The following is a 12886-nucleotide window of genomic DNA, read 5'->3' as shown; positions in this document are numbered from 1 at the left end:
GGTGGAGTTGAAGAAGAATGGCAGCACCTCAAAACAGCATTTGTGAGGACTGCAGAACAGCTATGCAGCTGAGAAAGGTATGGAAATAAAGTACATAAGGAAAGCTGGTGGTGGAATGCAGAAGTCTAGGAAGTCATCAAAAGAAAGAAAGACTGCAGGAAAAAGTGGCAGATAGAAAAGATGGATAAGGCTAGGAAGGACTACTTGTTGGCTAACAAAGAACTAAGAATGGAGTTGCAATAGTAAAGAACAGGGCATTGCAGGCACTCTATCAGCTTCTATGCAGGGCTCTTAAGTGCTGCTTGAATAATGGATGTTAGCTTAAATTACTTGAATTGTTGCTAATTATCAGACTGTGGTTTTACTGGCCCCGACTGTTGTGCTTTGTGTATTATTTCTTTTCTCTAAAAACAATGACAACATTGATACTGTATTGCATGATCAGCTGTGCTTCTTTGGTTCACTTTTAAGATTTATTTTTATGTTCAGAACCTGCAGTACATTTCACTTCACACATGAATGTGCTAGCTATATATAGGCTCACAGGGTCATGGGAAAATACTTGGCAGTCAGTTCAGTATTAGCCTAGCCAACCACTGTATCAAGTGTTTACCTACTGGCTCAAGGAGACTATCACAAAGTAGGCCCTGGAACACATCATGAATGCCCATCCAAATTGACGGGGTTAATAGTGAAGGTAATAAAAGTTGTTGTTCGTCTTTCGGCTTTTCATGGTTAGGGGGTCGCCACAGTGGAACTCCGGTCCAGTAATGATTGGCAGTAGATTTCTACGGTGCCAGCCTGACGCCCAACCTTCAACGAAGGCACGTCCATTCACGCATGTCTTTCGAACACCACTCGACCGCGGGGAGGACATGCAGACTCCACACAGAAGGTGCTCCAGCCAAGAATCGAACGGGAGAACCGAAGGTAGTAAAAGAATTACTTAATTTCATAAACAGTGATAGATTTGTTCCTGAGGTACAGGATGCATTGGGACAAGAAATGGGCATACCAGCTGTATGCCCTATAAACTGACTGATAAAGTTCAAGGTCTTTTGTACAGATGTTTGAAGAGCCATGTGATCTGCAAAGACATAGTAAGTTAAAGAGTTCACCATGGAAAATTGTGTAGAAGAAAGAATACAGGGAGAGTATAGTTAGATGGTCTGGCTTGCTAAGGGCCTTGAAACTCTTACCATTTTTGTTAGGAACCTCAGTGGTCTCTGTATTTGAGTAATATTTCTTTATAGATACAACTCAAAGACAGCATTTTATTCAATGATGGAGCATTTAAGGTCTGATTAATGCAGCATTAAGACTCCTTTTGCTCTGAGTGTGATGCTTTAGCTTAGTAACTTGTCCAGATAGAATGATTTTCTAACTGCAGTGGTAACTTGGCAGATTTATAATTTCACTGTCACTCTTGAGGAGTATGTCATCTATGTGATATTTTGATGAATTGTTTCTTTTACCAAAATAGACAATACTATATTTTCCCATCTAGTTTATAGTCATTGTCTAAGCACCAGTTGTTTGCGTAATTGAAACCTTTCAGAAGTAGCCTCTTGCCAGAGAATCAAAAAATAGCAGCTAATTTACAGTTCTGCATACAATTAGATAGTCATAGACCTAGAATATTTTCTTGTTAATCTGTAAATAAAGTATAAATTAGTAAGGATCCTAGAACTGGGCACCATGATTGACATTTTTCTTGCTGGAGAGGGGTATGCAAGTCTAGCAACATGAGTTCTGCCTGTCAGCTAGTTCACTAACCAGCTGACTACATTTGGTGTAATATTTTGGTTCAATACTTTTTCAAAGATACCCACATGATGAATAGTGCCAAGTACCTTATCTAGGTTTGGTTTTGTTTGTGGACTTCATAACCATTATCTCCAATTCCAGTTACTTTTTTGAAGTTGCATAGGAGGTTAAGTAGGCAGGACCTACTGTTGACAGAGCTGAATTGGTGTGTGTCAGGGGTGTAGCCAGGATTTTCAAATTTGTAATCACAGCTCCCAGACTGCTGCCCCCTCAGAAAGCCACACCCACATTAACACTGCTGACCAAGCCACGCCCCTTCATATTGCTGATCTCTGAACAGATCACTTGCAAGTATATACCAGGGTAGTAATTACTTACATGCTGTATGAACATTTAATTCCAAAGGTACATCTTCCATAAGTCAAAAAACAAAATACCTTTCCAGTTACAGTAGGACAGATCAGTTTGCCCTCCCCAAGATTACCCTTCTTCCCCTTGCAGCTCCTAACTTGTGTAGTGGCTCATTAGAGCTCCAGCAGTGCTGCCAACTAAAGAACTGGCCAGTTCTAAGCAGCACATGCTCCGCAGTATTGTAGTCTGAGGTACAACATATAGAGCTCTCCCGAGGTAACGCCCAAGCTATGAACCGCAGCTACCTCCCTTCCACCTACATGGGTCACCTGGTAATCGCAGCTCACTCCTATGTGTGTGTCCATGGCTACGATATTATCTGAGCTCTGAGATAATATGTTGCATGAGTTTACTAACATGACTGATGGCCTGTAGTTTCCTTGGTCTGTGGCTGGACCCCCTTTGTGTAGGGATACTACTATGACTATTTTCCAGATTTAAGAGATATAGTCAGTCACCAGACTCAATGCTGCAAAGATTTCAATGAGGCTCAGACAGTCCATGTTTAGCACTAATTATTAAGCTAACTATATATTAATATGGGTCCATAGATGTAACATCCTTCACTTTTGATATGGATGAGAAGGCTTGTTCCGTAGAAATGATCAGTGGGGTTAGGACCTTGGGATGGTGGAATACAGTGACGATAGTTTGTGGGGAAAAGTTAACATTACATTTTTTGGCTTTGACATAAGGTATTGCTTCAAGTTCAGAATGTGTGATGTAGTTTTTGCCACTGATGCCATATTGTTTTGCTAAGTCTGTTTCTCTTCTAATTTATTGTATTTACACACATATTTATGGAGTTTTCTCCTTTGCACTTCATTGGATTTGTCCCGTTAAGACATCTTGTTCATTAAAATATTAACTGCCTAAGCAACTAAATGGCTAGCTAACTAACAAGATAACTAACTAAAGAGAGTAATCCAAGCATGCATATTTACAAATTCTCAGTGACCTAATAATATTAGCTACCCTCTTGTCTATAATTTCTGCTGTATCCCTTCTGCAGTGCAATTTGAGAATAATTATGCACTACAATGTAGCCATAAGAAAAAAAATAGCTCTCCCTGTACCTACCATCAAAGAAGTTTGATCAATGTGTATTCAATTTAATTTCTAGATAGTAGAAATTATTATTATTATTACATGTATGGGTAGGTTTAGCTCACTTTTTTCTTTTTCTTTGCACTTTGACTTATTATGTCTTTACAGAATGGGTGACCTGTATATTACATGCTGGTTAGAGAACAAACTTTCTTCAGCAGGGTGTTAATCTACAGGTAATGCCAGCAGAAAAACCGTGTCTGCTATTTCATGGCAGCATATCAAGCAGGCATGAAGCTCGGACTGAAAATAACCTAACAGCTGCCATTATTTTACATTCACTAAGCACCGCTTTAAAACTTGACTGGCAACAAACCACACATTTTGAGAATAAGAGACCAAAAATTAAGGTGGATATCTAGTTATTTTTTTTTTAATTGTATATTTTGGGTGAAAAATACTTTCTCTAACACCATTTACATATACCACAGCAAATTTGAAACGTTAGGTGGAGGAACTATTTTACATGAAAAATATATATATAAAAATATAGTAATAAAAAAGTAAGTAAGTAAAAGACAATTTTACAAACAGCCCATTCTCTAAGTGCAGCAATGCCCTCCAGACATCATCCTCAGAACACCTCTGGGTGGGTATTATTTCCACAATATCATACACCCTGTTGGGCATTATTGCTTGCATATACCTTCTTGTATCATATAACATCCCTACGTTTGCTGAATACTCAGTCTAACATATAGTCTTTTGGTTACTACATGCCAGCCAAGCACTGCTGCTATTATTAACGAGGACATACATTAAAAGTGAGATTGAGATACAATGGAAAAACACACAGTAGCTCAGTAGAAAGTTGTATGTCTTTGCTGCATTAAAATTTTTGGGTGTTTACATTGCTAATTTGGTAAAAACTTTAGGAAGCAGTTGCTACTTTGCTGAAAAGAAACAAAAAAATGCTTGTCTGGAAAAGCTGAATGGATGAAAAATCTGAAAATTCAGCTAGAATAATGAGAAATGTAGCTAAAAATAATTGACTACTGAAGTAGAAGTTGTTACTGATTTCATCTAAAGATGTTGGACAAGCCAAATCCTATAGAGAAAATTAGCAGGCAAATTTCTTTAACTAGGACAGTACTGTCAGATAAAGGTCATTAGTATTTGTGTGACTAAAAATGTGTGCTATCACATTATTTTGTATCTGACAGAAAGGCAAGCCTGTGATTATAAGCTACAAGTGTATATGAATGAAAGTTATTGGTTTGTATTTTTATGATATGTTATGGCTGTAGTCCTTAAAAGACAAACGTGAAGCATACTAAAAGAAAGAGATGAAGCTGTTTTAAACTTTTAGGTCCTTATACTTTGAGGGTAATTTGCAAGATGGCACGTACTGCAAGCTAAGTTGTTTGGAGGCCCTCTCATTTTGCTTGCTGATTCCACTATCCTGGTCGGGTCATACATAGGTCAAAGAACTGATTTCATCCTTTAGTACAATAGAATTAGAAGTGTCTCAGTTTTTTAAAGGTCAGACATGTAGCTCCCAGAGTGCTGCCAGTATCACTTTAGCACCTACTAATTTGGCATCCCCAGCGGAATAGTTTGAGTTCTGCTTACATCAGCTGACGACAAGTCAGGTTACACAAGTTGGTATTGCAGACATTTGGGAGACTATTTTATTAGCAGCTGAAGTACAAAATGTGTTTAGTTGGTAGTTTGGCACTGGGAGCTGACTGCTCTCTTTTGAATGTTACTTTACAGTAAATGTCATGCAGATCTTGTTTATCATTTTGTTGCTCTCTCTATACCCATTAAAGCAAGTTTTGTTCAGTATGGCTTGCCCATGTCAACTAGACTTGATTTTAATGTACGCTTCCACTTGTCAAAGGTAAACTTTAAGTATTTAATTCTATGTAATTGTGCAGTCATTCAGGGTTAGCTGCTTAACTTTTTTTCCAGCATTGCATTGCAGTTGATTTTTGGCTACCTCACTAGTTATTTACATGGTGATGATAAACTGGGAAGAATGCTAACCTTTTCTACTATAGCCAACAAGGACTGACCATTTGAATGTTTCTAATGGCAACACGGACCTTGATCAATTTCTAAGTTACTAACATCCTTTCCTCCATTTATTTGTACTTCACTTCATGGGTTTCATGCTTGGACCTGAACTGAACATGACAGTGTTTTTTTTTTCCTTATCTTCTGTTCTTTCCTCTGGCCAGAAGGTTAAGGTTAGTATAAGGTGTTGCATTACACAAAATGTAAAGCTATTCCATAGATTTGTGTAGGGAATCCTGATTGCAAAACACAATATGGATTTAAAAAGTATTACATTAAAAATATTGTACAGTGGGCTTTTGCTCTTCATATATAGAAGAAGTGAATGTTACACTTACAGGGTCAATGTTCTGAAAGTGGATCATAACCAAAAATATGTGGCATCATTTGTGTAAACTAGCACACAGTAGGACAGCATGCAATAATGCCCAGCAGCATTTGTGTTATTGTGGAAATAATGCATGCTCTGGGATCGTCGGAGAGGATCTGCTCCTCTGAAATTGTGTTATTTCCACAGTGACACACGTCCTTGAAAGCATTATTGCACTTACAGAATTGGTTGTCTCCCAAATTTATTTATATTTGTTTTGGGGGTTTTTTTTGTTTTGTTTTTTATTGCAATTTTTTAATATTTTTGTAATAAAGTAGTTGTTCCAGCTAATGTTTTAAATTTGCTGTAGTATATGTAATTGTTGTTGGAGGAACTATTCTAAATCCAAAATAGAAGCTATGTATGTATTTAATGTCTACACACACCCACTCACAGACATATACACAGAAAAACACACACTTACATTCAGAAACAGAGAGAGACATACAGACAGACTCATACAAATACACATAGATATGTACACCGTCAGAAACAAACACATCAGAAGCACAGACAGAATCACAGACATATACATCAATACACACACACACATTCAGAAATGCAGAGGGATTTACAGACAGACAAACACACACATGCTTTTATTTTTAATTGTTTTTTTTACTTTGTTTTTTAATTTTACATCTTAATATGTTTCCATGAAGTAGTGGACTCATTTTTCAGCTGGCATTTACCTATACATTAACAACCTTTTGCAAAACATTCATTCTCCATTCAGGATGGTGACGTACAGGTCGCCAAGTCTCTCAAGAAAGGTAACACTCTATAATCTTTTCCTGTTTTGTCAGGACTTCTAACTTTCATAATGTTACATACTTCAGAATGCTTGAACTGGCAGAAAGTAAAAGATTATTGCTTCATATAAACAGAGTTTCAGAAACAGTAATCTATTAAAACCTAAATAATACAAGGTATGTAGCCTGTTTTGTAAAAAAGAGAGAAAGAAAAATGCATTTATTTTCACTGTAAGACATCCTTTTTTTCCTGTGATTATAAACATCTATTTTGAAATTGTTTTGTTTATTTAGCTGTTAACTGGTTAAGTGGGCAGATCTCTGGGGGATATTTGCTTCTATGACCTGGAACTTAGGTGAAAGGAAAAATAAAAAAAGCAAAGTACTTTCTGCAAAATCTCTGGAGCAGAAATGCCAAATCTAGGACTTCAAATCGAAATGCCTAATTTATAGATTTTCTCAGAAGTTTTTGTTGGACTTGTTCCTTACTCCTATGATTTACAGTTGTGCTTGTGCAGTATAAAAGTTCGGTGGAACAGCATCTAAATTAAGGGATTTAGAGATAAAGTAGCACATGTGGTTGAGTGACGGAGGTGTCAGCCATTGCAAAAACACTTTCTCAAAGAGTTGGAGCCAGGGTTTGTTTATCCTTGTTTTGCAGTTTGTGTGTGTGTGTGTGTGTGTGTGTGTGTGTGTGTGTGTGTGTGTGTGTGTGTGTGTGTGTGTGTGTGTGTGTGTGTGTGTCTGTAGGGGAGAAGTTTTTTATTTAAAAATTTTGACTTAAAACCGAAACAACAAATATCTACAGGAATGCATCATATTAACTACTGTAGTACAATGATGACTAATTGCTGTTCAAAAATGTGCATGCTGATTTGTCAGCCCAACCAGTGTGCCCATTGTAAATCAAGCATATACCAATAGAAAAAAGTCCAGTCACTGAAGTACCATTGAGGGGCCAGACTTTCTTCTGATAGTGTATGGTACCGTGCAAACGTCTCAACTGTCAGGATTTTTGCTTCAAATTTTTGGTCTGTTTCTCATAAAATTAGTGATTTTCTGATAAATCACTAAGGAATAAAGTCACTAAATAATGACATGCATTTCATTTTCAGACTTCAGATCCTTCAGACAATGCACAATAACACAATCTTATTAATCTTACAGATAAAAGGTGAGAGTTACGTACAGATGACAGTACAAATACAAGTAAAATCAGTTACTTTCTTCAAAACTAAAGAAATGTACCTGATTTTCCTTGTATTTCTGCCCTGTCTCCCTTGTACCTCTAAACAGTCTAGATTTTATAATTTAAAAAAAAAAGCAACCAAGATCTTTCTTTCTCCACTGATTGTTTTCTACAGCACTGATGTACTGTGAAAGTTTGGGAACTCAAGTCCCATATGCATGCACAGTACATGGACAAACGTGGCAGAATGCAGAAACAATGTGGGGGAACACCATGGTGCCATTATTAAAAGACATTTAAGAAAAGTAATTTCTTTTTTATATCAATTTTTGATTCATGTGTATGGATATATGAGGATTCACCCACACTCATTTGTCAGTTATTTCGTAAGTAAGTGTCTTTGGAAGGAAACTGCAGTACATGAAGGAATCATACTGTCACAATGCATGTAAGAAAATGCTTAACAGCCTTTAAACACTATTCGGAAATGAACCTAGGACTATGACACTAAACCATTGTACTTTGGCTGCCAAAAGTAAGGCAATATTGAAAGACATTTATTGCAGTTAAAAGGCATGTACTGTCTTTTATTTTTTATTTTTTTTTGCAGGGCAGCCTAGATTTGAGCAAGAGAATCTTTTCAGAAAACATAGAAAAGTAGAAGTTCTAATATGTTAGCACAAAAATATTTCCTATTTTATTTCACAATTTTGCAAAACATAATATTAATGCAGTGTAAATAGCTTATAGTAAAAAAGGGGCACAGCTGGGGTACCCTAGTTGTAACTATTAATTCTACTTAACCTTCTGTATTAGTCAAAGGTTTGTCATCTCGACTGAAAATCCAGATGTTCATCATTAGATCACTGCTGCAGTATCCTAAGCTATATGGGTTATATCCTGCCTAGGATATAACAGGCAGACAGAGTCCAAAGCTTAAGCGCACCTTTTATGTGCCCAGACTGCTGAAATCTTGTAGGGCAGAGAGAAAATATGTTAGTATTATAATGTATCAGTTTTACCTGTTTAAAATACTTATTTTCCTGTATTATTTTTGAGCTTAATATATATCTGCACATAATATAAAATATTACAAAAGTGTTTCTTCCTTCTTCTTCCAGCACATTAATAATGACCATATCCATGGTGAGAAGAAGGAATTTGTCTGTCGCTGGTTGGAGTGTACCAGAGATCAGAAGCCATTCAAGGCTCAGTATATGTTGGTGGTTCACATGAGAAGGCATACTGGGGAAAAGCCACACAAGTGTACAGTAAGTTCCCAGCTGAACAAGTAAACAAATATATTAGCAAATGATTCTATCTTATTCTCAGTAAAAATAAAAAAAAATAAAAATATTTATGATCCTATTTAATTACTTAAGCAAGCATTCATTTTATCTACAATTTTGCTTAGCAGTTGGAATTAATGTTAACTGTCTGATAACGTATTGTACAGTATAGACTGTGCATAAGAAGAATCAATCTCATTAGAATTCAGGTTTCAGTCTGGGACACCTGACTCAAAACCTTGTTTTCAAATGTCTGATAATGTAAATAAACAACTGATAACTTTTTCCCAGAAATTCTTTTATTTTGATTCATTGGGAGGTAGTGCCCAACATTTAACAAAAATCAACAGTCTCTGGAATTAATACATTTGCATACTGTCAGGGTCAGGCAGAAACTTTGTACAGGCCTTACAGCTTGCATTCACTGAATGTCAAATTTGGATTCAGCTGCTGACTCATTCAAATTTGGCTTAAACATCAGAAAGGCCTCAGCTTGTTCTATCCTGGAAGAAAATCCTACCCAGATAGATGCCACTCATGCAGAAATCAGTTTCATTCAGTCCAGTCATTTGGTATTGATATGCTTCTATATATTAATATATAAATATACATACATACATATATATAAATAAATATATATATATATATATATATATATATATATATATATATATATATATACACTCAGAGAGAGAGAGAGAGAGAGAGATAGATGTAAACATATAATCGAGTTTTTGAAAACTCAAAGCTTTTGAATGGAGATTGCAGTACAGTGCAGATCAGGAAATTTACCCTTTTCTTCACTGTAGTGCGATCTCATAATTGGTATATATAATTTGCAGGAGGTGGGGTGGGTACATGGGGGCTTATCCCCCTGCAAAAATGTAAAAAAGGTAGGTTTTTGTGGTTTTACCCAATCATATGGTCCTGACCATATGAATTTCTAGTTTCTGAAAACTTGATCATTTGATAGGAATCTATATATATATATATATATATATATATATATATATATATATATATATATATATATATATATATATATATCTTTTTTTTTTATTTATTTATTTATACATACTTTTAGGGCAACATCATCTTAATTTTTTTCATTACTACTAACTTCATGACACCCTATCATCAATCTCCTGTGACATGCAGGAAACATTCCCCTTTTGAGGAAGTTCTAAAATTTCTCAGAGTTGTCAGACCCATCCAGTACCACCACATGGCTGGGGGCTAGGTAGTGGTCTATCATTCTGTGGCTTCCAAAGTTGTTTCTTCATTAAGCCTTACCTTTCCCTCTAATGTGCTGATTTTACTCTAATGTGCTGTGATGCTTAAAAATTAGCATTTGTAAACTCTGTATTGTATTGTATTGCATAGCTCTGCTTTCATGCATGTATCCTTGATTATTTATGTTAATTTAGAATACTTTGTAATGCTTTATAATATATTGAGGAGCTTTTATCCCCAGGCCTCCACTGAAAGTGGGTTTCTGACCCATTGGACTTTCCCAGTCAACAAATCAGTAAATAAGTACATCATCAGGCAGATGTCAATGATATTACAAGATGAGATGGCCCTTTTATGCCCACTCACCTTACATTTTGGCAGCTTTATCATCAAAGCTGTGATATCAGAAGTCCCACAGTAATGGGTCCAAGCTTGAACCATCCCCTCGCAACAGACCAAGGCTTAATGGTAATATCTGAAGAATTACCTACGATTCATGTATCTCATGGACCTATGCTCCCTCAGCTGAAATTAGATATTCCTACATTCTTTGCTTGGCATCTTCCTCTTGGATGTCATCTTATAATTGCAGAAATACATGTTTAGATAACACACACACACACACACACACACACACACACACACACACACACACACACACACACACACACACACATATATATATATATATATAGATAGATATAGATATATATAATATTTTTATTGCTTTGATAGACAGTATTTCTCATGGTTTAAAAGTTTGTTATTGCTTTAAATGTGAAATAAAAGTTTAAAAAATAATCATGTCACTGAATTGCTTTACAGTTTGAGGGTTGCACTAAAGCCTATTCTCGACTTGAAAACTTGAAGACTCATTTACGTTCTCACACAGGGGAGAAGCCATATGTGTGTGAACATGAGGGTTGCAACAAAGCCTTTTCAAATGCCTCAGACCGTGCCAAACACCAAAACAGGACTCATTCCAATGAGGTAAGCAAACAATTTTGCTTCACAACATGTTGAAAAATTTACAGGGACATGTAGCGTAATTTCACTTTATTCTGAATTATTTGGTTCCAGCCCTCTGCTTCCCTATTATGCTAAATAATTGATTGATTTAACATTCATAAGTCTGAATGGCAAAGTCTACAGACATGGCATAGCACTAGCAAGCATTTAAAATCAGGACCAGCTACAGCGGGTCACAAAACAGAGACTGAATGGCCGAAAAATTATGTACTAGGCCCAAGGTGGCCATTTCTTGGAATATTCCCTTTTTCTTCGAGGTATGCTGATATTGAAGTTGATTTATTTAAGTTCGGGGGGTGGGGCTTCCATCCCCTGCAAAAGAAAAGTTTAAAGGAGAAGAGTGATCTTCGAGAGTCTCTTTCTTCATGGATTTTCAGTCTTTTTTATTCAGTATGTCAACACTAGGCATTTTGAATTTTCAGCTTGTGATGAGGTTATTTCCAGTTTAAGGCAGTAAGTAAGAAATGGGTGAGAAGCCAAAAATGTTACATAGCAACACTAAAATTGTGTGGTAACTGTCAGATAAGGTGGTGTGTTCTTAGTCTTCTGAGTAATGCACCAAAAGGGGATAGGTTCCTTTCATAGTAACACAGCCAGTCTGTAGGAATTATGCCAACAGCTGGTAAGGCTCTAAGTAAAACACATAATTCTGACTGTGTTACAACTTGAGAGTGCTAGACAATTTGTGAACTACTACTTCAGTTGTTGACTCTCCTTTGATGTAAGAACAATGAAGACACGTATACAATATGAAAGGCAAGGCATACCGGATTTGAGCAAGTATAAATCTGTATTAATCTACAAAGTTTACAGTTCTGTGTATTGCTATACTTTTAAACGTTGTTTGCTGATTTAGTAATGCATAAAGACATTAAGATTTTCAACAGACCATCACACTGGATGCAGTTTCCTGAAAGTTTTATAATATTTTCTCTAATTGCTGCCACTTTTCCTAGTGAACTCTCTGTAACCTTTCTCTAGTATGACTTTCAAGTTTCTCTAATTAGCATAAGGACATTACTGTGTAGTTATCAAGTTCTGCACATTTTCACTCAGAAGAAAGTTATATCAAAGATCCCAAGCTGAACAGTTGCTACAGACTAGAAGGGGAGGGTGAAGGAGTCCTACAGGAGAAAGCTGTTGTACCTGAAGTAGATTTATCAGTCACAGATGCTGTCACTCATGTCCCTTTGCTTGTCAATTTTTGCATTACCCTGACAGTAATGCTGCAAAGTTGCCATCTTTAGCTGTCTTAAAATGTTGTAATTCTGTGAAGATATAGTTGTTGTTCGTACAGTGATCCAAGAGTACAAAAAATAAACAAAATAAACACTATTTTTTACAAAACATTGAGTAAGTAATGTAAATTCCTATTGCTCTAGCCCAGATATAAATCAAGTCACATAAAGGGGTCCACTCAAAATGGCAGAGTCCACATCCTCTCAGATATGATTCACTGAACTATAAATCTGTACAATTTAGTTTCATCCAAGTAAGATTCATTGTTAACAGTACTCTTTGGGAAATATATATGAAAATGCAAGTCCATAGAATGTCATTGCTTACACAAAGAACAGATTACACTAATTATTTCTTCACTGTTAAAAAAGGGAACATCAGACTGCTTGTGTTAGGTCAGGAGAGGTATTCTAGCTAGACATTAGTAACATTGAAACCCTTGTCTAGTACCTAGACATTAACAGCACTCAAACCCTTGTCA

General features: G+C 36.2%; 1 protein-coding gene across 1 annotated transcript in view; it reads left to right on the top strand.

Moving 5' to 3' along the window:
- The window catches only part of GLI2 (GLI family zinc finger 2), a 1134260-nt gene that overhangs the window by 1064678 nt on the left and 56696 nt on the right, over positions 1-12886 (top strand). Inside the window, exons 10-11 of the mRNA XM_044060570.1 lie at positions 8737-8886; positions 10963-11127. Coding sequence (XP_043916505.1) covers positions 8737-8886; positions 10963-11127 — 315 coding nt within the window. The remainder of the gene's footprint in view (positions 1-8736; positions 8887-10962; positions 11128-12886) is intronic.

This window comes from Protopterus annectens, chromosome 2.part0 (assembly GCF_019279795.1).
Source record: "Protopterus annectens isolate FY-2018-M chromosome 2.part0, PAN1.0, whole genome shotgun sequence".
In the NCBI taxonomy this organism is placed as follows: domain Eukaryota; kingdom Metazoa; phylum Chordata; order Ceratodontiformes; family Protopteridae; genus Protopterus; species Protopterus annectens.
The sequence above is the reverse complement of the archived record's forward strand: the minus strand, read 5'-3'. Positions and strand labels throughout refer to the sequence as shown.